The 27,834-nt window shown below is 48.3% G+C and overlaps 1 protein-coding gene across 1 annotated transcript; it reads left to right on the top strand.

Annotated features, from left to right (window-relative positions):
• On the top strand, nt 1–27,834 carry SNTA1 (syntrophin alpha 1). The gene is made up of 8 exons (XM_049649986.1): nt 1–450; nt 4,426–4,611; nt 20,267–20,471; nt 23,341–23,548; nt 23,692–23,822; nt 25,801–25,997; nt 26,948–27,135; nt 27,220–27,834. Exons 1-8 carry the CDS (start codon nt 141–143, stop codon nt 27,310–27,312), a joined length of 1,518 nt encoding a protein of 505 aa, XP_049505943.1. The 5' UTR covers nt 1–140; the 3' UTR covers nt 27,313–27,834.

Below are 27,834 nucleotides of genomic sequence, written 5' to 3' on the forward strand. Positions count from 1 at the left end.
CTCCACCCCCAGCGGCCGGGGGTAGGGTGGCGGCTGGCCCAGCCGGGCCCCCGCTGCCCTCTGCCCTAGGCGCTCGGTCGGAGCGGGCCGGGCACTGCGGGGCTAGGCGAGCTCGGCGGCCCGGGGGCTCGGAGGCGAAGATGGCGTCAGGCAGGCGCTCCCCGCGCACCGGGCTGCTGGAACTGCGCGCCGGGGCTGGCTCGGGGGCTGGCGCCGAGAGGTGGCAGCGGGTGCTGCTCAGTCTGGAGGAGGACGCGCTGACCGTGAGCCCCGCCGACGGCGAGCTCGGCCCGGAGCCCGGCGCCCCGCGGGAGCCGGAGCCCGCGCAGCTCAACGGCGCCGCCGAGCCCGGCGCGGCGCCCCCGCAACTGCCCGAGGCGCTGCTGCTCCAGCGGCGCCGCGTGACGGTGCGCAAGGCCGACGCCGGCGGGCTGGGCATCAGCATCAAAGGTGGGCGCAGGGGCACCGGGGGCACCGAGGGCACGGGGTCACGGTGTCTGTGGGGCCGCCGAGGGCGCAGAGGTCGCGGGGGCTGGCAGCGTACGGAGGACATAGAGTTGGAAGATTTCTGTCTGGGGGCAAGGAGGGTGTCTGAGGGGACAGAGGGAACGAGGACACCTGAGCACCAAGGTCGGAGGGCTTTTGGGAGTCGGAGGCCTCCTCCGGAAAGCACAGGTGGAGGGGGTTGGGGAGCACCGAGGACAGGTGGGTGGGGAGTTCTGTGTGGAGGCATAGAGATGTCAGGGGTTGCATGGACATGAAGGATAAGAGGAGCCCCAGGGGAGCAAAGGATGGAAAAAGGGGATTGAGGCCTGGGAAGCTCCTAGGCAAGGAGGAGGAAGTCCCTGGGACACAACCAAGGTGGAGGGGAGGGGTAAGGCCCCGAGTTCGGAGCACAAGGGTGGTTTGGAGACCTGGGTAGACAGGCTGGGCTCACAGAACCGGGTCCAGAAAGGATCTAGAAATCTGAGGGTCCGGGGCCCTGTGTACCTAGGTGGAGAGTCCTGACAACTGGGTTTGAGTTTCCTGATCCGGCCATCTCCACCTGGCCCAGAATTGAGAGGGGGTGGCCATAGAGTTGCCTCTCTGAGAAATCTCAGCCCCAATACAGAGAGCTTTCTTTAGGTTGCAACCAGGTTATGTTTGAGTCCCGGATCCATGTGAACCTAGACAATCACTTCCCATCTCTGAACTTTAGTTTCCTTACTATATAATGAGGATGATGATAGAGTTGTAATGATTCTCTAAGAACAGGAGTCTGAAGTACTCACCCTGCCAACACATAGTAGGTTCCTGGTTAATTTTTGGTGTTAGATGAGAGGAAAAACAGAACCCAGGAAAGACTCCCAAAGCAACTAACCATAGTGCTTAAAATCTCTGCATACTCCCAGCCGCTGGGTTTACCATTCCTACCCATCTGCTTCTCAGGTTGCTATCTGTCTTGGGAAGGGGTGTCAGCCCTTGTATCATCTTGGATATGCACTGGTCTCTCTCCCTGGTGCTGGGTCTTATTCATTGGTGTCTCCAGACCCTTTGGCCTGGGTGTCTCCAGACGCTTGGCTGGGGATGGTAGTGACTCAGCTACCACTGTGTGCTGAAGGCTGTGCCCAATACTCTAGGTTTATGATCCGTTTCATCCCAGCAAGAAATGGTAACAAGTGGGGAGCATAATCTCCATTTTGCAGGTGAAGAAAGTGAGACTCACAAAAGTAAAACAATTTTCCCACGCTCACACAGTGAGTGACAGTGCTGGGATTTGAACTTCAATTATCAGGCCTCTAAAGTGCCAAGGGGTTTTGGTTCTTCCCCGTGGAAGGGCAGATTCCTAGGCAGCCAACCAAAGGAATCTAAAAGGGAGAAATGAGGAAGACAGAGAGTAGGCACCAGTCTTGTCCCTAAATTCCAGAATGGGAAAGGGCAACAGATCAATCCAGAAATTGCACACTCAATATGTCAAAGGAGAGAAGAACTTAGAGTTAATACAGAGTTCTATTTTATAGATAGACTAGCTGAGACTAGGAGAGAGCGTGGACTTTCCAAGGTCAGGTAAAGTTACACCCTAGCTCCATAGTTCTAGGTGGGAAGGTACTTTTAGGAGGGGGTCAAGGGAAAAAAAAAAAAAAAAGGAGGGGTCAGGGAAAGTGTCAGCTCCATTCAGTTCTTCCTTGGTAGAGACTGAGCTCCTGTTGCCACGATAACCTCCCTTCCAGGGTCCAGACCAGCCTGGGGCAGCCTAGAATGATCATAGCTTCAAACTGGACTGAAGTCCCTAGTTTCAGGTGGAGAAGAGCAGGTATAAATAGAAACCCATTCCTTTCTAGGTTTCAAGCTCTGTGCAGTGCAGTGAGCCTGTGTGGGGGTCAGGAGAGGCTTTCTAGTCCTACCTTTGCCATCAATTTGTTGTGTGACCTTGAAATAATGACCTTCTTTCTATGGGCAACTAGTTCCTCATCTTCAATATTTTGGGATGGACCGGTGATATGATATTTGAGGGCCTGACTTGCAGTCCACCATAGGGTTAAGAGTGTTGGTTCTGGAGCCAGGAGACCTGGGTTCAAGTACTGCTCTGCAGCCACTAACTAGCTGGATGACCTTGGGCTTCTCTCCATACCTCATTTTTCCTGATAGGAAACTGAGCATGCATGTGTGATTGGGGTGTTGTAAAGATGCAGTGAGACAACAGTGAAAGCATTTAGCACAGTGCTTGGCACTTGGTATGTGGAACTAATGTGAATTATTATGACGATTCATATTTTAAAATGATATTCAAGGGGTGCCTGGGTGGCTCAGTCGGTTAAGTGTCCGACTTCAGCTCAGGTCATGATCTCACAGTTTGTGGGTTCAAGCCCCACGTCAAGCTCTGTGCTGACAGCTCAGAACCTGGAGCCTGCTTGGATTCTGTGTCTCCCTCTCTCTCTGCCCCTCCTCTGCTCACACTCCGTCTCTCTCTCTCAAAAATAAATAAACATTAAAAAAATTAAAAAAATAAAATAAAATGATATTCAAGAATTTAGCAATAAACAATTCAGTAAGATGTATTAGCTTTCTTTGCACCAGAGATGCAATTTGGATAGGCTTTTGAAATCTAGACTTAAAAATTTTTATTTTATTTTATTTTATTTTATTTTATTTTATTTATTTTTTTTATTTTTTTTTTAATGTTTATTTATTTTTGAGACAGAGAGAGACAGAGCATGAACAGGGGAGGGTCAGAGAGAGAGGGAGACACAGAATCTGAAGCAGGCTCCAGGCTCTGAGCTGTCAGCACAGAGCCCGACGCGGGGCTTGAACTCACAAACTGTGAGATCATGACCTGAGCCGAAGTCAGACGCTTAACCGACTGAGCCACCCAGGCGCCCCTATTTTATTTTATTTTAGAGAGAAAGGGGTGCCTGGGTGGCTTAGTCGGTTAAGCATCCAACTTTGGCTCAGGTCATGAACCTTGTGAGTTTGAGCCCCACATCAGGCTCTGTGCTGACAACTCAGAGCCTGGAGCCTGCCTCAGAGTCTGTGTCTCCCTCTCTCTCTGCCCTTCTCCCACTGGCGCTTTGTCTCTCTTTCTCAAAAATAAACATTAAAAATTTTTTTAGAGAAAAGAGAGAGTGGGCGGGGGAAAGGGGCAGAAGGAGAAAATCTTAAGCCATGCTGAGCGTGGAGACTGACGTAGGGCTCGATCCTACGACCCTGGGATCATGACTTGAGCTGTAATCAAGAGTCATATGCTCAACCAAATGAGCCATCCAGGCATTCCTGAAATCTAGACTTTAAGGCCTTGGTTTTCAGCTGGGTCCTAGATTGTCAAACTTTCTGATTGCTAAAGAGGACCTTGGGGGCGATAGCAATAGCTGACTTCTATCTTTATTCCAGATTAAGGAGTATCAGTGGGTTCCCCCATTGTAGGAAAATTACTTAAAATCCAAAATACTTAAGAAAAAACTATTGAAGCACTTTGTAAGTTACTCAAACACTGGCAAACACCCAAAGCACCAGTGACCAAACTACATTATGAATTTAGAAAATGATTTATTAGTGTTCCAGACTTCTAAGACTAATTTCTGAGATTCTCTTAACTCTCTCATCCCCACCTTCTTGGCACTGGGCTGCGCACTGAGGTAGGCCTTCAGAGGTAATTCTGCCTTGGGGCACCTAGGTGGCTCAGTCGGTTAAGCAGTTGGCTCTTGGTTTTGGCTCAGGTCATGATCTCATGGGTTTGAGCCCTGCATTGGGCTGTGCGCTGACAGCATGAAGCCTGCTTGGGATTCTTTCCCTCCCTCTCTCTGCCCCTCCCCTACTCATGCTCTCTGTCTCTCTCTCCAAATAAATAAACTTTAAAAAAAAAAAGGAAAAGAAAGAATTTTGCTCTCGTGTGACTCTCAAGCATTGGAGCGTCTGCCTCAGTTTCTTCCTCTTTCTGTGCCTGTGCAGGGGGCCGAGAGAACAAGATGCCTATTCTCATTTCCAAGATCTTCAAGGGCCTGGCAGCTGACCAGACTGAGGCCCTCTTCGTGGGGGATGCCATCTTGTCTGTAAATGGGGAGGATCTCTCCTCTGCTACCCATGATGAGGCGGTGCAGGTCCTGAAGAAGACGGGCAAAGAGGTGGTGCTGGAGGGTAAGCAACGGGGACCCCAGGGATGTTCACTTCTTTCCTATTTCCCCCAGGCTTCAAGTGGCCGCAGCCCAGCAGTGGGGGCTGGGAGGTGGGCAGAGACGAAAACAGAGACAGAACTTGGGGACCTGCCTTGAGACAGTATGGCGTGGTGGTGGGAGAGCCGGCCCAGAGCCAGACAGACCTAGTTTTCATTTTCTCTCTCCTGTTCATTAGCTTTGTGGACTTGGACAAGTCATTTCATTTCCCTGAGCTTTAGTTTCCTCACCTGTAAAACAGAGATTTAACTTCTGGGTTATTTCTGTAACCCTTGCTGGGTTGTGTGATCAGGACAAAAGGTACATGGCAGGATCCTCTACCCAGTGAGTGAATCAGGGAAGGAGGGGGCAGGGCCTGGGGAGGAGGCAGCTAATATTCTTTCTTGAGGAAACTGGAGAGCTCCCAGCTCTAGGGTCCTTAAAACCCTGAGACCCATCCTCCCTTGGGAGAGGACACGGCCTTTACGTTGCAGGACATCAGATCCTTCCAGCAAGGATCAGAGAGGAGTTTTGGAGGAGGGACCTTGGTGGTTCCTCTCCACTATCCCCGTACTCTGTGGTCTTGGATGAGACCTTTGTCTTCTCTGGGCCTCAGTTTCCCCATCAGTTGTTGTAAGTCTCTTGCTGTGACTGTCCCATATCTGCCTTTTGCCATCTCGCTCAGGAGGTTTCTGTTTTGCTCAGCCCTCTCTTCAAACTCCCCTCTGTCAGTTCCGGAAGCTGTGGGGGCCTGAGGAATGTGTGTTTGGCTCTTGGCCCAGAACAGGCACAGGGAGATGGCGGGGGTTGATGGAGAATGCCATGGCTAGCAAAGCTGCTGAGCTGAGCCCCAAGCCTGAATCCTGATAGGTGGCCCTTGTTTTCCCAAACAGGTCTCCAAGAGGCCACAGAAACAAACAGGCTCTGGGTGATCTTTGGCATTCTTGTGGCCCTGACCTCAGTTCTTTCTCACTTTTGTTTTTATTTTTACATTTTCGATGTATCTATTTAAATGCCACTGGTGCATTTTTTAAATGTACACTTTAAAAAAGTCAAGTCTGCAGTATTGGCCCTTGAAGCTTAAGTATAACAGTCATAGTTTAACAGCAAGGTTAAATAACAAGATCACTCATAAATGATATGGATATAAAAGACTCCCCTACCCTATGCCTCATTACTTTGGTTTTTTTTTTTTTAATTTTTTTTTTTAACATTTATTTATTTTTGAGACAGAGAGAGACAGAGCATGAACGGGGGAGGGGCAGAGAGAGAGAGGGAGACACAGAATCGGAAGCAGGCTCCAGGCTCTGAGCCATTAGCCCAGAGCCCGACGCGGGGCTCGAACTCACGGACCGCAAGATCGTGACCTGAGCTGAAGTTGGACTGCCTAACCGACTGAGCCACCCAGGCGCCCCTCATTACTTTGGTATTTATAGCCAGTATGCAGTTGAAACCCATCAAAATGTCATTCTTTCGTTGACTTGAGGAGCTCTTTTAGTTTCTACTGTTTGAAAGTTTAATCTGTAGATGGTAAAATTTCTACTGCAGACACATTTCTAATCCACGCTGAGGTCCTCCTCATGCTTTCATCTTTGGGGCGAGAATGTCTATCTGGGCTCTCAGCATGAGTCATTCTGAGAAGATAACATCTTTGAGTGTTAGAAGCTGGAAGTATCTCCTGGCTTCAGGAGCTAATACCCAAGCCTTCTGTATTATTTTTGTACTCCATTCCTGCCTTACTAAGCCAAGAAACATTTATAGACACCTACTGTGTACCTGGTGTGCAGAGCACTGGGTCAGAAGCTAAATCAGACCCAGGTCTTCTCCTGCAGGAGCTCACTATTTGGTGGAGGAAACAAAACATAAATACTGTCTCATTCATACAAACTATTTATTTATTTATTTATTTATTTATTTATTTATTTATTTATTTATTTATAGTTTACTTATTTATTTTGAGAGAGACAGAGAGAGAGAGAGAGAGCGAGAGCGAGCGTACAAGCGGGGAAGGGGCAGAGAGAGAGGGAGAGAGGGAATTATAAGCAGGTTCTGCACAGGTTCCGTGCTGTCGGTGCAGAACCTGATGCGGGGCTTGAACTCACAAACCATGAGATCATGACCTGAGTCAAAATCAAGAGTTGGATGCTTAACTGACTGAGCCACCCAGGGGCCCCTCATACAAACTATTTAAAAATCAATTTCTAAAATTCTCTCTGGGTGATTGGTACTAAGGAGGGCACTTGTTATGATGAGCACTGGGTATTACATGTAAGTGATGAATCACTAAATTCTACTCCTGAGACCAATATTACACTATATTTTAACTAATTAGAATTTAAATACAAATTTGAAAAAAAATAATAAAAATGAAAAAAATCTGTCTGCTCTGTGATGAATCTCTGGCCTTGGGTAAGACCCTAATTTTCTCTGGCCCTCAGTTTCCCTATCAGTTGGGATTAGACCAGATCAGAGATGATCAGTAGCTTTCATTTTGAGTGCCATCTTCCCTGGTGGCTACTGGGAGTCACGTATTTGGAAGGATTGGGACGTCTTGTCTGGGCTCAGCAGAAAGGAGCTGGAAGTGATTAACAATGTCTATCATGGATACAGTAGGGAAGAGAAGTGTACCATTCCAAGACTGGGAGTCCTCAGCTGTTAACGTTTTTTGAGACTTTTCCCAGGGTAAGATCTTTCCTTGGCAAATCTTGCCCCAGGCCTCTGGCTGGAGCTTGGCCTATCTCTTGCCCCAAAAAGGATGTGGCACATAGTAGGCACTCAATAAATGTTAGTAATTACCCTCCTGTCCCATCACATTTATAGAGAATTGATATTATTTCCTCATGGAATGTTTGGTAGCATTCTCCAGGGAAGCCATCTTTATGGAAAGGTTTTTTTTTTTTTTTTAACGTTTATTTATTTTTGAGACAGGGAGAGACAGAGCATGAATGGGGGAGGGTCAGAGAGAGAGAGACACAGAATCCGAAACAGGCTCCGGGCTCTGAGCTGTCAGCACAGGGGCCCGATGCGGGGCTCGAATTCACGGACCGCGAGATCGTGACCTGAGCCGAAGTCGGCGCTCAACCGACTGAGCCACCCAGGCGCCCCTATGGAAAGGTTTTTAACTGCACTTCCCATGTTCTTAATAGGGCAATTTTGATGATCTATTTTTTCTTGAGTGAGCTTTGGTAGTTTGTGTCTTTTAAAAAATTTATCCATTTCATCTAAGTTGTCAAATTTGTTGGCATAAATTGTTTATAATCTTCCCATATTATTCCTCCCTTTTGGATGAGAGTGTTCTCTGCTTTCTCTTTCCTTCTCCTTTTATACTAGTCTACTCAGTGGTTTTGAGGGGAATCTCAGTCTAGTGGGGTGGGGGGACAGCTGAGCAAAAATGCTAGATTACCAACGTGTCACAGGTGCTGAGATGGGAATCTGTCCATGGATCAGGGGAGACAGTGGTTACTTCTCTCTGGATAGTCAGGAAAGACTTCCTGGAGGGGCGGGGGAATGCTGGTACTTTATGAACCATAAGCAGATGTGGGTATGGGGTTGGGGAAGGGCATTCCAGGCAGGGGAGCTGTGTGAACAAGACCTCAGGTCTTGTCAAGTCAATGACTTGACTTACCTGGGGAGCTACCTGGGAAGTAATTAGCTTTATCCTGAGCCTAGGGTATAAGGAAGGGAGTGGAGAAAGAGGAGAGTATCCAGACTGAGAGCCTTCAGAGCCTTGAATGCCAGGCTAAAGGCATTTGGACTTCCTCTGGAAGGAAACAGACAGCCATTAAAGGGGATTCAGCAGGAGCAGCACATGGGCAGATCTGGGTTTTAGCAGTACCAGCCTGGCACTCCCTTTGGAGAGAGGCAGAAATGGATGCAGAAAGGCAGTGAGGAAGCTGGGGCCGTGAATAGGAAGGAGATGGTGATGGTTTCACCTAAGCAGGCTTGGATAAGAGGAAGAGTCTGGAGGTTGTGGCCTTCTTGTTGTTTTTTTCCAGCTTTTTCTTATTTGAAGTCTCTTTTAAGGTGCTCTCCTAGTGCAGCATATTTGTGGAAAGATAATTCCACCTAAGGCAGAAAAGGCGTGGGGGCAGGCACTGGGGTCAAGAGCCTGAATTGCAGGGGTGACCTGAGAAGCCTGGAGGACATGAGGCAGCCAGGATGCTGGCATGTGGTTGGTCCTTGAGATCTGATGGAGCTTATGGAGAAGGTAAGGGTCTGGTAGCTTCACCAGTCTGGACTCAGGGTTCCTGGGACCCTCTCTGGGCCTATGTTCCACCTTGGAGCCTAATTACTAGCCACATCGTTCAAAACTTTCCCACCTCCATCCCAGTCCTGGGGCCACCTCCAAGGGGCCATGGAAAGATGGCTTTTCCTTTGGATGTGAACCTGGCGGGGCAGCTGGGCATCTTTCCTGAGGCCTGGGGTTCAATGGGTACAGAGTCCCCAGAGAACGTCCTAGAAGGACAGATGTCACTAGCAAACTCTGGGTGCCAGACTTACTTCTCCGACCTAAGTCAGGGGTTCAGCTAGGCCTCGGTAACCCTAGCCTGCCTTGTAGACCTTTTCCCCTGCTAGTTCAGGGGTTTGCACAAATGTCTTCATCTTATTCTCAGCCAAAGGGATGTGTTCGCAATCGGAATCTGGGCCCAAGCTGGCAGCCAACTGTCTGCTGCTTAGAGAGGCCCATTGTGTCCACGGACCTGGAGCCTGGGCCCTTGGAGACAGGCCTGGGAGCAAAGGGAGGGACAGCCAAATGCCTCCCCTCCCTCTGCCCACAGTGTGTCTGGCATGACAGGGACAACAGTGATCCTGTGATGCCTTAAAAAATAATACTAAACGACAGGGGCGTCTGGCTGGCTCAGTCAGTAGAGCATATTACTTTTGATTTTGGGGTTGTGAGTTGGGTGTAGAAATTACTTAAATATAGGGGCACTTGGGTGGCTCAGTCGGTTGGTTAAGCATCCGACTTCGGCTCAGGTCATAATCTCACAGCTCATGGGTTTGAGCCCCACATCCGGCTCTGTGCTGACAGCTCCGAGCCTGGAGCCAGCTTTGGATTCTGTCTCTTCATCTCTTTCTTCCCCTCTCCAGCTCATGCTCTGTCTCTCTGTCTCTCTGTCTCTCTGTCTCTCTCTCTCTCTCTCAAGAAAGAAAGAAAGACATTACCTAAAAATAATTTTTTTAATAATAGGTTTTTTAAAAAATTAATTTATTTATTTTGAGAAAGAGAGAGAGAGCAAGCAGGGGAGGGGCAGAGAGAGAGGGAGGGAGAGAATCCTAAGTAGGCTCCGTGCTGTCAGCACAGAGCCTGACTCAGGCCTCGATCTCATGAACTGTGAGATCATGACCTGAGCTAAAATCAAGAGTCAAATGCTTAATCGACTGACCCACCCAGGCATCCCAAAAATCAAATCTTTAAAAAATAATAATACCAGAGGACAGTAAAAATTAAAGTCAGTTTCAGTACTTTGTACAAAGTAGGGAGGGTACATTCCACATAACGATCGAGTTTTAAAAGATAACAGGTGTAGGAGCGCCTGGGTGGCTTAGTTGGTTGGCATCCGACTCTTGATTTCGGCTCAGATCATGATGTCATGGTTCATGAGATGGAGCCCTGTGTTGGGCTGTGCGCTGACAGCGTAGAGCCTTCTTGGGATCTTCTCTCACCCTCTCTCTTTGCCCCTCCCCTACTCTCTTTCTCTCTTTCACTCTCTCTCTCAGAAATAAATGAACTTAAAAAAGAATAACAGGCAGAGAGTAGCATGTCCATAAATATTCATGATAAAAGGCAGTATAGAGTGATAGGAATTGCTATAATTCCTATTTTACAGACAAGGTCACCAAGGTTTGTTGAGAATAAATAACTTTCTTCAGGTCGTATGACTAAGAAATCGACAGAATTCAAACTGAGCTCTGTCTGGTTGCAGAGGCCAATATTGTTTCAGCCTTGGGTAATACCTGCCTTGCATGGTTATTTGCAAGATTAAAAAATAAAACACCAAGGGGCGCCTGGGTGGCTCAGTCGGTTAAGCGTCCGACTTCGGCTCAGGTCACGATCTCGCGGTCCGTGGGTTCGAGCCCCGCGTCGGGCTCTGGGCTGATGGCTCAGAGCCTGGAGCCTGCTTCCGATTCTGTGTCTCCCTCTCTCTCTGCCCCTCCCCCATTTGTGCTCTGTCTCTCTCTGTCTCAAAAATAAATAAACGTTATAAAAAAAATTAAAAAAAAAAACACCAAGGGCAGTGCTCGTAGTAGGTATTTGATCATTTAGTTTATTTGCTATTTTTAAGGATGAGACAATGCATTCGGAGTGCGTAGCACAATGTCTTTCACATGCAAACATTCAGTGAATGTCAGCCTTTATCATCTTTATATCAGCAGCAGCCATCATTACTGTTTTCTCCAGTAAACTTGAAGGTCTTTCAGGGCAGGACTCATGTGTAGTTTGTCTCAGAGCCCTATGCCTGGCACACATTAGCTTTTGGCCAGTAGGGAATGATCTGTGGGGGTACATCTCTGACCCTTTCTACTTTACCTTAACCATGTCAGTTTCAGTTGACTTTCCTAAATGTTTAAGATGGGGCTCAAGGCTCAAGCTGGGCTTGACTAAGTCCTGAGAGTGTTGGTTATAAGTCCTTGGAACTCCTGCTGGGTCCTCCCCTGGCAGATGGGGACTTCCTAGTGTCCTGCCCCAAATTTGGCTTAATACATCACTACTGTTAAAAGAGGGATGTAATTAATGGATGCAACTAATATGAAGCTATCCTGCTTGGCTTAGCCAAATGATGCTGTGCCCCTGAGGTGCCTGAGAGATTTCTGACCTGGGAACACAGTCACGAATGGAGCCCCTGCCTAGTCCTCCCATGGCCACAAACACCTATTGTTCCAATCATTGTTCTCAAGGAAACATTTATTTGGACACACACACACACATACACACGCACACACACGGCTTTGGGCCATGTGACTCCCTATAGATAAAACTTGGCTTAATCTCTGCCTGGATCTTGATTAAAATGCCAGTGGGGCTCTGGAGACAGGTTCTGGCCCCAATTAACTGCATGAGTCTGGCTGCTGATGGTGGTGGAAGAAATAATAATGATAATAATAGTGATGATGGTGTCTGCTTTTTATTGAGCACCTACAGTGTGCTAGGCACTGTGCTAAGTACCTTCCATATATTTTCTCATCAAATCCCCAAAACGACCTCTATGAATTAGGTTTGTTATTCATCCCACTCTGCAGATGAGAGCACTGAAACTCAGAGAGATAAAGCTGTTTTCCCGAGGTCACACAGAGATGGAATTTGAGCTCAGATCTGTTAGATGCAAAAACTTATGTTCTTAAATATTTATACTGCACTGCAAGTCACGTTACATAAGGATCCAGACCCTTCTCATTGAACTGTTGCAGTTAGGTGAAGATGTTTTTGTGAGGGTCAAGTTTGGTGGTTGGTCCATAGTGGGCACTCAGTAAGTGTTTCTTTCTCCCACTACTAAGGTCCTGAAACCCTTTGCTTATTGAGTTGATGAGGGCTTCAACTCTGAATCCTTCTTAGATGGTTCGGGATGAGGTGCTATGTATTTTTCTTTTTAAAAAATTTTTTTAATTTATTTTTGAGAGAGAGTGAGAGAGAGTGAGCAGGGAAGGGGCAGAGAGAGAGGGAGACACAGGATCTGAAGCAGGCTCTGCGCTGTCAGAACAGAGCCTGATATGGGGCTCGAACTCATGAATGGCAAGATCACGATCTGAGCCGAAATCAAGAGTTGGACGCTTAACCGACTGAGCCCCCCAGGCGTCCTGAGGTGGTATATTTTTTGAAGTAAACTAGATTTTTAAAAAATGTAAAAAGTGGGGCGCCTCGGGGGCTCAGTCGGTTAAGTGTCCGACTTCGGCTCAGGTCATGATCTCACAGTCTGTGTGTTTGAGCCCTGTGTTGGGTTCTGTGCTGACAGATTGGAGCCTGGAGCCTGCTTCGGATTCTGTGTCTCCCTCTCTCTCTGTCCCTTTCCCACTCACTCTCTGACTCTGTCTCTTGAGAGAATCTCTCTCTCAAAAATAAATAAACATTAAAAAAATTATAAAAAATGTAAAAAGCAATATATGCTTAAAAAAAACCCCAGGAGAATGTAAAGCAATTATCTTTTCAAAGAGATAACCATAGTTGATATTTTCACACTTTCAGAAAGTTTCTGTATTTGTTTTTATCATTTAACAAGTTGAGGAGGACATATTTCCAACTCAGTACATGTAGCTCTATCTCATTCTTTTTCTTCTTTCTTTCTTTCTTTCTTTCTTTCGAGAGAGAGGGAGGGAGGGAGGGAGGGAGAGAGAGAGAAGGAGCAGGGAGGGTCAGAGGGAGAGGGAGAGAGAGAATCCCAAGCAGGCTCCATACCCAATCTGGAGCCTGACATGGTGCTTGATCCCACGAGCCAAAATCAGGAGCTGGATGGTCAACTAACTGAGCCACCCAGGCACCCCTCTGTCTCATTCTTTTTAATGATTGGGTAATATCCCATTATTGGGATTCATATATTTATTTAGCAAGTTTTTTTTTTTTTTTTTTAAGTAGCCTCCATATCCAGTGTAGGCCTTGAACTCATGAACCTGAGATCAAGAGTTGCATGCTCTACTGACTGAGCCAGCCATGCACCCCCATTTAACAAGTATTTACTGAACCTCTGCTCTGTGCCAGGACTTGATGGAGGCACCATGGATACAGCCATGCACAAGACTGAGCAGTCTGCTGATCAGGGAGCTCATGTCTTGTATTTAGCCACCCCTGCTCATGGACATTCAAATTGTTCTTACCCTTTTGCCCCCAGACAGTGGTGCTGTGAGCCCTCTGTGCACCCGTAAGCATTCATATGAAGCGGGGCTCCTGCAAAGGATATTGTTAAGTCAAAGCGTTCACATGCCTTTAGGATCTTGAGAGATGGTATCCCCTGTACTGCACAAGGATGCAGTAAGGGGAGATTTTTATGCCCCAGAGTGTAGCAACTCAGGCTCTGTTGGTCAGCCCTAATGCAGGGCCTGCCAGGGGCTGGGAACTATTTATAACCTAGCCTTGCTGGACCAGCAGGACCTTAAAGGTCACTCCTTCCAGAGCCTGTTGGAACCCCATGTCCTCTCCACACCATCTTTGGTGGGCCAGTGGGCAGCCTGGACACTAATCCCCATAATACCTTACTCTGAGAGTTGTTGCATCAGTGCCCATTATATAGGTAAGGAAAATGAGGCTCAGAGAGACCTTGGGACTCGCCAATGCCACATAGCAAGTGACAGGGCCCGGATTAAAATCTTTGCCTATCATGCTTCCTGTGCCCTTCCCCTTATACAGTCATACTGAGAATAGCCGCGGAAATAATAACCACACTGCTGTTCATTGAAGACTTACTCTATGCTAAGCAGGGCAAAGTGCTTTGCAGGTATTGAGTCTCAATACCCTGGGAGGTAGATATATTTTACTCCTATTTTAATGATGAAGAAATGGAAGATCTCGGATATCAAGTCACTTGTCCAGGGTCACAGAGCAACGAAGTTCAACCCAAGCCTCTCTTCAGAGCCCGCATTCAATGTTTTCTTTCCAGGATGAGAAGCCTCAGGCCTGTCTATATTCATTCATTTAACAAATCTCATACTTCCTGATTACTTGGTACTATATGTCAGTACCTGATTACCTGGTACTATACTAGATTCTGAGGATCCTCTAGTGAACAAGAAAATAGGTCCCTGCTCTCATGGAACTGACATTTTGGTTGGAGGAGAGAGTATAGCCTAGTAAACAATTGGATAGGTCGTGTACTTTCTGGTAGGGGCAAGTAAGTGACCACCCACTGAACAGACAAGGAACAGCTTGAGCTTAGATGGCAGGCTTCAGCCAAGACTCACAGCCAGCACATTCAGTCACAAACATTTATTGAGCACTGGGATACGTGCTGGGAATACTATGTTGAGCCAAAACAGATGTATCCCTGAAGCACATATGTTCCCTCCCAATTGTACTGGGCCAGGTGAATGGTCCTGCCCTGTCTCAGTTCCTTGTGTTTCTAGTAGAATCTTTTGGGGCCAGGGCTGGGGCCTGTCTTTTGTTGGCAGAGCAGGAAGTCCCTGGGAACTGGGGCCTCTGCAAGGGGCAGGGTGTTCTATGTATGTCTTAGCTTTCTTGGGGAGGAAAAGCCCATGTGTCACTGCTTTACCAGGCTCCTGGGGCTCCTGGGCCAGGAGCTTGGCTGGGGAGGGTGTAGATACCAGCTGGGCTTATCTTTGGAGTCTCAAGAATGCTGACCACAGGGCCATCAGCTCTCAGGCCACTGCTTTTGGATAGCCCCACCCTGCCTGGTCGGGTGACTCAGACAGAAATCAGAGCAGGGAGGAGGCCTCAGAGCTGGGCTATTTATGGCCACACTCTGGGGCCCCCAGCACCCCACCCCCAACTCTGGGACAAGCCAATTAGTTTGTGAAACCCAAGCCCTGTTTTGGGCACCGGCTGGTAGGCTGTCCATTTATAGTATGTTTCTGTGGGAAAGGAGAAGGAGGACCCAGTTCTGGGATGGCCCAGACGGGTGAGCAGGGGCTCTAGCGGTTTCTCTGGCTTCAAAGTTGACAAATGTTCATCTGCTGAACACGTAGCATAGGAGATCCCTGCTGGATTCTGGGGACACGGAGATAAGTCAGATGAGGTCCCTGCCCTCACAGTGCTCCCAGCCTGGTGGGGCCCACAAACTCCCACACAGACACATAGCGGAGTGTGGTCTAGGGGTCTGCAGAGTGATGGGTGTGGTGGATCCAGAGTGGGCATCTGGAAAGGCTTCCTAGTGGGGTGACGGGACTGGGCTAGGCTGGGCTGTGGCACCTTCTCCCTCTTGAATGAACCTGTCCGGCCCTGGCATTCGTTTCTCCATTCATAGAACATTAACTCTGGGTTCAAATCAAGCTTCTGTCCTCTAGGAGCTTCCATTTTGGTGAGAGAGACAGCCCCAACCCACAAAATCACAGCAGAGTTCTACGAAGGGCAGGGGTAGCTGATAGGTAAGAAACTCATGTTTCTTGAGTCCCCGACTTGTGCCACATGTTTTATGGCATCTCATTTAATTCTAACATCTCTCTGAAGTAGACATTGTTATTCCTCTGTTATTAACTTGCAGACAACTGAATTTCCTTGTCCGTGGTCACACAGCTAGACAGTGCTGGAGCTGGAATGCAAACTCAAGAGTGCCTGTCTCTAAACTATGTACTAAGGGCATTCTGTGCAAAGGGAACTGCATTTTGAAAGGTGTGGACATTTGGAAACTCATACAGTTTCTTTGAGCTCTGAGAAGGCCAGGATGATTAGACTAGAGAGTGAGATTTGGGATGTGGCAGGAGGTAAAGCCAGGTGTAGGCAAGGCCCAGGTCCTGAAGAGTCTTGGATTTTGATGATGGGAGCCAGGGCAGGACTTTGGTCAGGGGAGGGATGTGGCTGATTACAGCAGGGGGATATATCAGTTGTAGCCTCCCCATGTGGTGTAGGGGACGGGAGGACTGTATCAATCAGGGTGCTTTTCTCTGCAAGTAACAGGACTCAATTCAAAGAGGTTTAAACATTGAAGAAAACGAGTTTTCTTCCAGAATACCTAAAAGCAGCATGTCCATAGGGTAAATTAATTTAACACCTCACCATTCTTAGTGTGTTTAAGCATGCTTGTACTTAAAAAGTGACTATTGGGGCACCTAAGTGGCTCAGTTGGTTGAACATCTGACTCTTGATTTCGGCTCAGGTCATGATCTCATGGTTTGTGAGTTCGAGCCCCATGTCCGGCTCTGAGCTGACAGTGTGGACCCTGCTTGGGATTCTCTCTCTCCCCACCCCTCTCTCTGTGTCTCTCTCAAAATAAATAAAATAGTAAATTTAAAAAATTTAAAAAAAAGTGACTGTCATTGCTTTGGGACCAACTTCCCTCCCAGCAACTTTTAAAGGCTAGAGGAGAGGAAGGGAAGGGAATATACTTTCCCTCACTTCTCATTGGCCAGAATTGTATCATCTGCCTCTATCTAAACCAATCACAAGCAAGAGGGATGGAAAGATCATGATTAACTTTGACCAATCATGATTTTCTTCCTTGTTTGGGGAGAAGCCCAATCTGTAGGGCTCAGAGTTCTGTTAGCAAAGAAAGGGGGAAGTGGTTTGGCTGTCAGATAGGCTGTGATGTGTCCCAGCTCTATCACCCCTTGAGACATAATCCAGTAGTCGGTCCTGGGGTAAGTCACTGCTGTAATGATGAGGATGAGTCATTGAGTCAATTTTAGTCCTAGTTCCCAACTTTCAGACCTAGTCTTGGTTCTCTCAAAAAAAAAAAAAAAAATCCTGCACTTATTTTCAACTTAACTGCTCTTCCAACCCCAATAGGGTTTGTAACTCCCTTTCATTCTCACTGCTATTTGTCTTGGATCCTGTCTGAACCTGAGGGACAGTCTTCTGTGATAGAAATAGCTTCTTATCTGTTTTTTCCAGGGAGCTGGGCCAAGAGCTGCTTCCTCACCCCTTCTTGGCTTGTCTGCTCTCAGGCAGAGCATACTGGCTGGGCTTTGACTGCAGAAGTCAGATGGCTAGCAAGCCAGATGGCCATGAGGGCATAGTAGTTGAGGGGAGAGTAAGGGAGGCTTCCCAAGGGCTAGCAGGCATAGGCACCTCTTAGTGGATGAGGAGACTGCTACTCATCAGAATTGGGAAACTGGTGTCTGGGTTGCTCAGTCTGTTGAGTGGCCGACTCTTGGTTTTGGCTTAGGTCTTGGTCTCATGGTTTGTGGGTTCAGGCCCCACATCAGGCTCTGTGCTGACAGTGTGGAGCCTGCTTGGGATTCTCTCTCCTTCTCTCTCTGCCCCTCCCCTGCTTGGTCTCTCTCTCTCAAAATAAATACATAAACTTAAAAAAATTTGGAACAGTCCAGATACTAGGACAAATCTACCAACTATTTCCCCTTCTTCCTTGCTAATAGAAGCCTGATTTTATTGGGTGGAAATATGCTCAGCTCCTGAGGCTGAATTGTGATTGGTCTAAGTCATGACTATTCCCTTTTACTAATGATTGTGCTAGAAGTGGGCATGGAGCCCAGTCAGGCCAATGAGATAAAAGGCTTCATGGGAATATTTACCTCTCTGATAAGGGAGTTGTGAGGAGAAAACCTTTTACTGCCTGTCTTCTCCCTTCCTGCTTTGGGTTTTGTCATGTAAGGAATGATTGGCTTGAGCTGTGGCAGCCATCTTGTGGTCATGAAGGGAAGGCCAAGAGAATGGCACAGAGGTCTACCCTGCTTTCAATTTAATTGAGTCACTGAACCAATCCTAGATTGCCTTCCTCTAGATTTTTTAAAATAGCATTTTATTTAATTTTTAATTATTTGTATTTTAGTAGACTCCACACCCAACATGGGGCTTGAACTCACAACCCTGAGATCAAGAGTTGCATGTTCTACCAACTGAGCCAGCCAAGTGCCCCTAGGTTTCTTGTTATGTGAAATTATAAATATCTTTATTTCTTAAGGCACTTTTATCATATATTCTATTATTTGCAGCCCAACTCACCTAATAAATATAACAAGAATGACCAAAATATTTTATTACCAATTAGCCTTGATGGATTGGTAATGGCTGTCATAAAGCACTATGATTGATTTATGGTGTCTTCCATGAGCAAGGGACAAGGAAATGGTAGCGCAAGTGCATATGTTTACCATTCCAGTCCTACCTAGGGCCAGTCCAATACCTGGCACATGGTAGGTATTCAAGAAAACTGACTTGTTTCTGAATCTGTACTCCCACAGGCTCTTCTTAGATCAACCTTCTCATCACGCTGCCTTTCACTTGTAGCTGCATTGTTAGCGAGATCTGCCTTTTCTAAAAAGGCATTGGTGGAGGCCCCAATCAAGACTCTTTTGGTTGCAAATATCACAGCTCCTGTTGGGATGGCAGTTTGACATTCTAAAGGACGAGTATCAGAAACAAGAGCATTAACCGGTGATTGGCAGGGCCTTCCCTCTGTCTCTCAACATGCATCTCCACTAATTTTCTCTCTTATAAACCAGCTTTCTCCTCTTCACAGCAGAAGGTGGTTGCCCCCATAGCATTCAAGTTTGTTCAAGATACCAGCCAAGGATCTCTCCTACTCTCAATTTGGGTATACTAGTGTGGGTCAGGTGTTCACTCTGGTCCAGGTAGCATATCCAGAAGGGCAGGATCACATATCCGAACGTGAATTTCTGGGTTCGTTGGGCAGAGAAGTAGATCAAAGCTGTTATCCTAGAGCTCTGCTGTCCAGTGTGGCCGCCATTAGTTCCAAATGGCTATTCGAATTTAAACTAAGATTAAATAAAAGTAAAAATTTAGTTCCTCACCTGTACTAGCCACATTTCAAGTGCTCAATAGCCATATGTGGCTAGTGGCTACTGTATTGGACAGTGTATATATGGAACATTAACATAATCACAGAAAAATCTGTTGGATGATGCTATTTAAATTTTTTTTTAACGTTTATTTACTTTTGAGACAGAGAGAGACAGAGCATGAACGGGGGAGGGTCAGAGAGAGGGAGACACAGAATCTGAAACAGGCTCCAGGCTCTGAGCTGTCAGCACAGAGTCCAACGCGGGGCTCGAACTCACGGACCATGAGATCATGACCTGAGCCGAAGTCGGCCGCTTAACCGACTGAGCCACCCAGGCGCCCCTGGACGATGCTATTTTAGAAGGTGTCTACTATACTTACTCAATGATGTTTGGTCAGAGCTAAGAGCACCTATATTGGTTAGCGTACAAGTTATGCTGCTTGTTTCTTATGCCATGTTTCTTAGGTAACAGTCCAAGTCTGACATGGCATCTCCAAGGGCCAGCATCCATTTGTTTCTGTTTTGTGGTCAGCCTCCCTTAGACTGTGGCTCATGTCCTCATGGTCAAGATGGTGCTTCACCAGTCTGTGTCCCAGCTAGCTCAACTCTGTCAGGGGAAAAGAGGAGGAAAGGAAGGGTATGCCCCTTTCTTTAATAGGCAGAATGTGGTAGTGGCACACATCCCTTCTGCTCTCGTTCTATTGGCCAGACTAGACCACATAAGCACGTTAGGCTATAAAGGAGCCTGGAAAATGAAGTCTTAAGCTGGGAGGCTATTGCTATATCGGATGACAATTGCCAGCCTGTCCCACAGGACTATCTCATTCAATGCTTCCTCTTTGGAGATGAGCAGGCTGAAGAAATAGAAGCAAACAAGGGGCCTGTGGCAGAGCAGTCACATCTCCTGACTCCCGTTCAGTGCTCTTTCACTGCCTTGTTGTAGCTGTCGTCCATTCCCTTTAGGCAGTCATCCCCAAAATCCAAATGCTTCTACTTACTTGGTTAGATTTAGTCACATGGCCACACCTAACTGCAAAGGAGGCTGGGAACTGTGGTCTTTCTTCCAGGTGGCATGGATCTATAAACCAGGGGAAACATGAGAGCTTGGATGTTGGCATGCATCCAGTATTTTCTACCACACTGCTCTGTCAGAGACTTTGGCCTAGTGAAGGATAGTGATATTGGACGTAAATTAAACCCTTATGAATTACTGACAGTTGTGATGTGTGCCACATGGGAGCCCATGTCACAACAGTAACTACTGACCTGTGCTCTGACCAGTCAAGTACATGAAAGAGGTCTCACCGTATTTCAAGAACTCTGCCGGCGGGACTTCGGTTGGCTGGGACTCGCCTCCTGCTTCACCCCTTCAGCGACAGCTGTCTTCCCCTGGCCCCCCACCCCGGGACATCAGTGATGCCAAACACATATCCTTGAAGATGGCATATGTCTCGAGGAGGTGCACCCCCACTGACCCGGAGCCCAGGTAAATCTGGGGTGGGGAGCAGCTCAGATGGATACGCCTCAGTGTTAAGTGGTGGGGCCAAGGGAAAGATAGCCCTGGGTTGCAAGTGGGCAGTACAAAGTCTGAACATAGTGGGGCTTGAGAAATGTTTGTTGAATGGATGTAAGAGTGAAGTTAAGGGGATGGTGGTATGCTTTGCTTCTCTCTTCTTCCTCTGAGCAGTTCACATCTGAGAAGGAGCTTGGTCTGCGGAAGAACCCTGGGCTCCAGTCCTGGTTCTCCGTGGACTAGTCCCTTTTCCTCACTGACCTATAGCTTCCTCGCTGGGAAATAAAGTTTTCAGACCCAGTGGTCCCTTCAAGTCTCTTCTAACTCTGCTGAGGTTCTTAGATGTCTAGTAACGTTCGTGTCAGGGCCATGGAAAATACCATCCTTCATGTATGAGCAGCCCTTAACAGGTCACTGATGGTAAGATTGGTAACAACCAACAATATTGAGTGTTTACCATGCACATTTTAATTCAACTCTCACAGCGACCCTATGAGCAAAGTCCTATTATTTCACCCCCATTTTGTAGATGAGAACAGAGAGAGGAAGTAACCTGCCCAAGATCACACAACCAGGAAGGGATGGAACTTGCCTCATTCCAGGTAGCCCTCTCTGCTTTAGAAATTGTAGGTGCCTGAGTGATGGTGGTGGGTGAATGGAATATATGTTGATCAAGTGGGGTATGCAGTATTGGGGGTAGTGTGTATATGGCATGAGCATAAAAGGCTTGTGCTGTGGGTCCTAGTTACAGCCAGGGTCAAGGCCAGGCAGATGCCCAACATTGACCTGGAGGTTCAGCTCCAAATCTTTTAGCCCTACTCGATGCCCCAGCCCCAGACTGCCCCCATAAAGCAAGAACTGGTGATTCACAGGTCACTTAAGGTGTTCCACCAAAGGGGCCTTTTGTGTTGAGTGAAGGTAAGGTGGTATTAGTCCTTCCTGAGACTTACTTACATGATTAGGTTAATCGTGGTTTCCAGCCTGATCCCAGATATCACACATTTCTGTGTGTGCACATGTAGTTGACGTGTAAACGCAAAAACTTTGTGTGTATATGTACGCATTTGCATGGCTATGGGTGTAGATTTGTGCATACGTGTTGGTGTATGTTTGTGTTAATATTCATATGTGTATGTGCATGCATGCACACGTGCTCGACCATGTGCACATATGTAACGTGTGTAACATGAATATAACTGTGGTTCCATATCGGCACAATGTTCCAGTCAAAGGAACACAATCTGGTAACCAAAATAAAAATGAAAAATATTTCAAGCTTTTACTAAGTGTTAGGATTATGTCGGGCTACAAGTATCAGAAATGCGAATCTGCAATGACTTAAATAAATGAGGGATTTATTTTTCCACATGTTTAAGAAACATGGGTCAAGAATGCCTTTGAGGAACCAGCCTTCCAGCTTCTTCCTCTGCCATTTTTATTGCATATTTTCTTCTTGGAGGCAGAATGGTGGCCGCATGCCCAAACATGTGCCCATGTTCCAGATGGGAAGAAGGCAAAAGGCAAAGGAAATTTTCTCCTTGCATTTTGTTCTTTCGCTGCATAACAGACCATCCGAAAATTTAGTGTCTTAGAAGATAGCAGTTTATTATTTCTTACAATTCTGTAACCTGGGCTGGCTCGGCTGGCCAGTTCTTCCGCGCTATGTGGCACCTGCTGGGGCTGGAAGTACAAGATGGCCACTTTGCCCCCATGTCTGCTGCCTCAGCTGGAACGGTTGGAACAGTTAGCGGCTGGCTGAGCATTCCTCTTTCCAGAAGTCCTTTCCACATGCCTTGTTTGTTCTATCTGGGTTGTTGGTCCCAGGGTACTTGGATTTCATGGTGGCTCAGGAATGCCAGAATGTCACTTCTGCCACATTGTATTTGTCAAACCAAGTTACAAGGTCAAGGAGAAGAGAAATAAGCTTCACCTCTTGATGAGAAAAGTGGACTGGATGTTCAGAGAGGGATGGATTTGGTGGAGGCCATCTTTGGAGAGTAACCACCACATCTAGGGAAGCTTTACCTTCCCTTGGGAGGGGGCACCCTCCCCAGAGACTTCTGGCTGTATCTCGTGGTCAGACCTGGGTCCCCTGGCCAGCCCTGGTTGCAAGGGAGGTGGGAATTCAAGTATCTTGCTTCCTCACTCTGCAGTGGAGGGAGGCAAAGGTGAAGGGGGTTGGGTATTGTGTGAACCATCTTTCAGATTCTGCCCTGCTTCATCTGTTACAGAAAGGCCAAAGAGGAGCGAATCTTTAATATTCCACATAACATTTTAAAATCCTTTCCCTGTCACTAGTCCTCTTGGTACCTCCCTGAAACTCTTCCCCCACACTTGTCCACAATCCCTCCTCCCTTCTTCCTCCTTCACTCCTCCAGCTCTAGCTCTTTCTGTGTAGACTGACTTGGCCTCTCAAGCCTCTCCAGTTTCTGTGCTCCCCGCCCCCCTTGCAGTGTATCACTTTGGTCCTGTGCCACAAAGGAAAAGCTGGGAGCTGGGAGCTGGTCTAGCAGGAGAATCCTTCTCCTTAGAAACCAGGAGAAAAGAGTAAGATCACGAATCCTCACACAGTGATTTTGGCTCCTATCACACATGTTTGAGTATGTGTTTAATTTGTATGTATATGATTCTGTGTATGTATGTCGTAGTCTCTTGTCCCTAGACCCCATGAAGCCCCAGTTTGGGCTGGAGCCCCAGCAGTGAGTATCGCTCCCGACTGTCTCGTGGACACCCTGTGGTTTCTCCCGGTCTTGCAGCGAATGGGGTTTCGGGCCAGATTTCAAGGTTGGGCAGCTGCAGCCTAATGGACTTGTCCTCCCCTCTGTTCTATTTGTGCCTGCAGGTATTTGGAGATCTGTTCAGCAGATGGCCAAGACACCCTCTTCCTGAGGGCCAAGGATGAGGCTAGCGCAAAGTCGTGGGCAGCTGCCATCCAGGCCCAAGTCAACGCTCTGATGCCTTGGGTCAAGGACGAGCTGCAGGCACTGCTGGCAGCCACCAGCACAGCTGGGAGCCAGGACATCAAGCAGATCGGCTGGCTGACTGAGCAGGTGCCTGCTGGGCCAGGCATCTGTCCGCTACCTCTATCCCCTCCCCTGGAGCTAACCCCATTCCCATTTATCATCTCACTCCACCCTGGCCCTCTGACCTCTCCCCTCCCTGCCCCACCTCACTGTTGCCTTGCCCCCTGCAGCTGCCCGGTGGGGGCACGGCACCTACCCTGGCCTTGCTGACCGAGAAGGAGCTGCTTCTCTACTGCCATCTACCCCAGACCCGGGAGGCTCTGAGCCAGCCAGCCCGTACTGCCCCACTCATTGCCACCAGGTATCCATGGGCAGGCAGGGGTGTATGTCTCACCCAGAGGTTGGGGGATGATGCTCTCGATGGGCCTCAGAGGTGGGGGACCCCAGCCCCACTCTGCCCTGAGTTATTTCCCACGTGACCTGAAGCAAACCTCTATCTTGTCTGGGCCTCAGTTTCTTCATCTGTAAGATGGCGGTTTGCCACAGAAGGATGTGAGGTCCCACCAGTCACTCACTGATTGACACCTACTCTGCCCAACCTAGTGGAGCATAGTTCAGGGGACAGGGAGCTGATCCCAACAGTCTGCCCTCAGGGAGTATCCAGTCTGGTGGGGGGGGGGGGAGGCTGACAGCCTTCAAGCGTGGGGGTGAAGGAACCACTTAACTCTGCCTGGCCTGATGGGGAAGGCTTGAGCTGGAGGTGATATTGAGCTGGACTTTGATGGTTGAATAGAAGTTTGCTCTTTAAGAAAGAGTGGAAGGTCATCTCACACAGAACAACATGGTCAAAAGTACAGAAGTATTAAGGGCTGGTGCATGTTCATAGATCTTTGAGTGTGCTATAGCCAGTATGTAGAATCTGTACAAGAAATGGAGAGAAATGAAACAGAGAGTTGTCAGGGCCTGATCTTACAGAACCTGTAGTCCCTGGTTAAGGAATGCTAGTTCTATCTTAAGAGTTGTGGCGGAGTGGAAGGGTTTTAGCCTGGGAGCGAGGTGACTTGGGTTGTGTTTTAGAAGACTCTCTGTGGTTGCCATGTGGAAAATTCAGTGGAGGGGGCAGGATGGAAGCTGGGAGGCTGGTGCAGTCATGCAGGAGAGATGGTGGAGGTGGGTGGAGGCAGCAGATGGAGAAGAAAGGCCGCATTTGCATTGGAAGACACACGGGTGGTAAAATTAACTGGGCTTAGTGTTTGCCAGATGGGGAGGGTGAGGGAGGTGGACAGGATGAATGGATGAATGGGGGGGGGTTGGAGTTGGGGTCCGGTGGGCAGTGGGACTAGGGGTGAGAGTGCAAAGCGGGGAGGCTGGAGCAAGATGCTCCAGTGTGTTGGGGACAGAGAGGGGCTTAGATAGGAATCTTGGGGACTTGTGGGTTTGTAGTTCTGGGCTGGAAAATGGAAAACTGGGTGTCAGCAGCAGCTCTGGGGGGAGCTGAAGCTACAAGAGAGAATGTGTGTGGAATGAGGAACTGAAGAGGGCTAAGGGCCAGAACTCTGAGGCTGTTGCCCAGAGAGGGGCAGTAAGCTGCCCAAGGTTACACAGCAAATGGGAATGAAACTGAAGGCCCAGGCCCTTGCTGCTCATGCCTTTTCCTCTGGGTGGGGCTCTGGCCTATATGTTAGGAGCTGCCTGTCTGCCAAGGACAAGCAGGTCATGGATTGCCAAACTAGTCAAGTGACTCATGAATTCAGGTCACAAGAGTTTATTTAAGATCTACTATATGCCCAGCATTGGTTTAATTGCTGAAAATAGAGTGGTGAACAAATAAGACAAAAATTCGTATCCTAGAAGATATTCTAGTGAAAGAGAGAATCAAAAGCCAATGGAAACAAATAAAGAATAAGTATAATTTCTGGTATCATGATGAAAAGAAAGGCTAGTGAGTGCCAGGGGTACTATTTTAGACAGGAAGATCAGGGAGGGCTTCTCAGAGGAGACGACATTTGAGCAAAGATCTGAAAGAAGTGAGGGAGTGAGTCGTGCAGATAATCGGGGATAAGTGTTCTTGATGGAGGGAACAGCGTATGCAGAAGTGCTGAGGCAAGAATGTGCTGGGTGTGTCTGAAGACACTAGTATGGTTGGAGCAGAGGGATCAAGGGAGAGGGTGGCAAGAGGTGGGCTCTTGTGAGTCAATCGGGGCCCTTCTGGAAGTCCTGTTCCCTGATTATATGGTAAAGGAGTCACAGGTCCCTTCCCAGGTCACCACCCCCTTGGCCCAGAACTATTTCCTGACTGTCTGAGGCCTTATACTTAGACCTCTGCCCCCTGCCCCTAGGCTGGTGCACTCAGGCCCCTCCAAGGGTTCGGTGCCCTATGATGCAGAGCTCTCTTTTGCCTTGCGCACGGGCACACGTCACGGTGTGGATACTCACCTGTTCAGCGTGGAGTCACCACAGGAGCTGGCTGCCTGGACCCGCCAACTGGTGGATGGCTGTCACCGGGCTGCCGAGGGTGTGCAGGAGGTGTCTACAGGTGGGCTGGGTGGATCTGGGAGTGCCTCTCTGGTAATGAGCCTCTTACCCCCAGAGGCATTCAAACTTTCTTCTTCAGGTGCTTCAGGAGGGGCATATAAAGTGGGGTTTGGGGTCTCCACAGTCTCTTTTTTTTGGCTGTGCAGGTGCCCCGGTGGGTAGTGAGACCCTTTTCCCTGGGTTTTCTTGCCCTGGCTTTGTGATTACAGTGGTGAAGTTGTGAGAGATTGTGCCTGGAGTAGGGTTGCCAAATAAAATATAGGACACCACTTAAATGTGAATTTCAGATAAACAACAAACACTTTTTTAGCATAAGTATGTCCCAATTATCCATTGTTTATCTGAAAGTCACATTTAATGGGGCAATTCCACAGGTCTCTAAGGTCTTCAAGGGCCATGCTCGGTGGGTCTACTGATATCTTTATAGGGAGGGAGGGAACGGGCCTACTGTACATGGCAGAGTTTAAGCTTTCCCTTTCCACTTTTTTTTTTAAAGTTTATTTATTTATTTTGAGAGAGAGAGAGAGCAAGTGCAAGTGGGGGAGGGGCAGAGAGAGGAGAGACAGAATCCCAAGCAGGCCCCACGCTGTCAGCACAGAGCCTGACGTGGGGCTCAAACCCACAAACCATGAGATCATGACCTGAGCCGAAATCAAGAGTCCGATGCTTAGCCGACTGAGCCACCCAGGTGCTTCTTTCTGGTTTCCACTTTTGTTGTTGCTGAAAGTGGGACTAGAAGTGGGGTATTGTTTCTCTGAGGGCCCATTTTCTGTATTTTAGGGTGGGGGCAACTCCATGCAGGGTGAATATACAGATGACATAAACAGGCAGTGAGCTTCCCATCCCTGGTGGTATTGAAGCCCCATTTTCGGAGTTGCTGGTGAGGGTTGGAGGTGGGGCTTATGGTCCCTGAGGTGCTGGCTGTGCCTGTGCCCACATGCCTCCCTGCAGCCTGCACGTGGAATGGCCGTCCCTGTACCCTCTCTGTGCACATCGACAAGGGCTTCACGCTGTGGGCGGCTGAGCCTGGTGCGGCCCGAGCTGTGCTGCTCCGGCAGCCCTTTGAGAAGCTGCAGATGTCCTCAGATGATGGTGCCAGCCTCCTTTTCCTGGACTTCGGGGGTGCTGAAGGAGAGATTGTGAGTAGAGGGGGTGGGGGGCTTTGCTCTCCTGGAGGCCAGGCCGGATGGGGCTCCTGACCCTTCTTTCCATCCACCCTGCAGCAGCTGGACCTGCATTCGTGCCCCAAAACCATGGTCTTCATCATCCACTCCTTCCTCTCGGCAAAAGTCACCCGCCTGGGGCTTTTGGCCTAGAGATCACCGGATGCACTAGCCCTGAAGAGAGGGTATCTACCACATGGCCTGACCTGGCCCTCCGCTGACTGCCTGCTCACCACTGGGCTGAGGGAAGGGAGAGGAAAGGAACAAGAGTGCAGAGTACCAGCTTCTAAGGGAGGCTGGGATAGTCTTGGGACTGGGACCCAGACTCAGGACACAGTGGATCCTGCCTGTGATGGGGTAGCCTCCCAGGTGCCCCATCATCCCCACACCAGTGCCTTTTGCAGAGAGATATTTTGTGTACACAAAAGCCATTCCGAGCCTGGGACCTGCCCCTGTGGGGATCCTGACCCCAAACAACTGCCAGGCCTCCTAGAGGCCCCTAAGCCACCCTCAGAGGCCTCATCTGAAGGGACTTCCCTGGGGTCCATGGCAAGAGAAAGAGGAGGAACCTTTCTGTTCATTTCTCCCCTCAGCTCCACCACCTTGGGGCATCTGGTTTTTCTCTTCATCCTCTATCCTCCTTACTCTTGGATAAATAAACAGCCTGTGAGTACA

Source organism: Panthera uncia (assembly GCF_023721935.1).
Source record: "Panthera uncia isolate 11264 chromosome A3 unlocalized genomic scaffold, Puncia_PCG_1.0 HiC_scaffold_11, whole genome shotgun sequence".
NCBI classification, from domain to species: domain Eukaryota; kingdom Metazoa; phylum Chordata; class Mammalia; order Carnivora; family Felidae; genus Panthera; species Panthera uncia.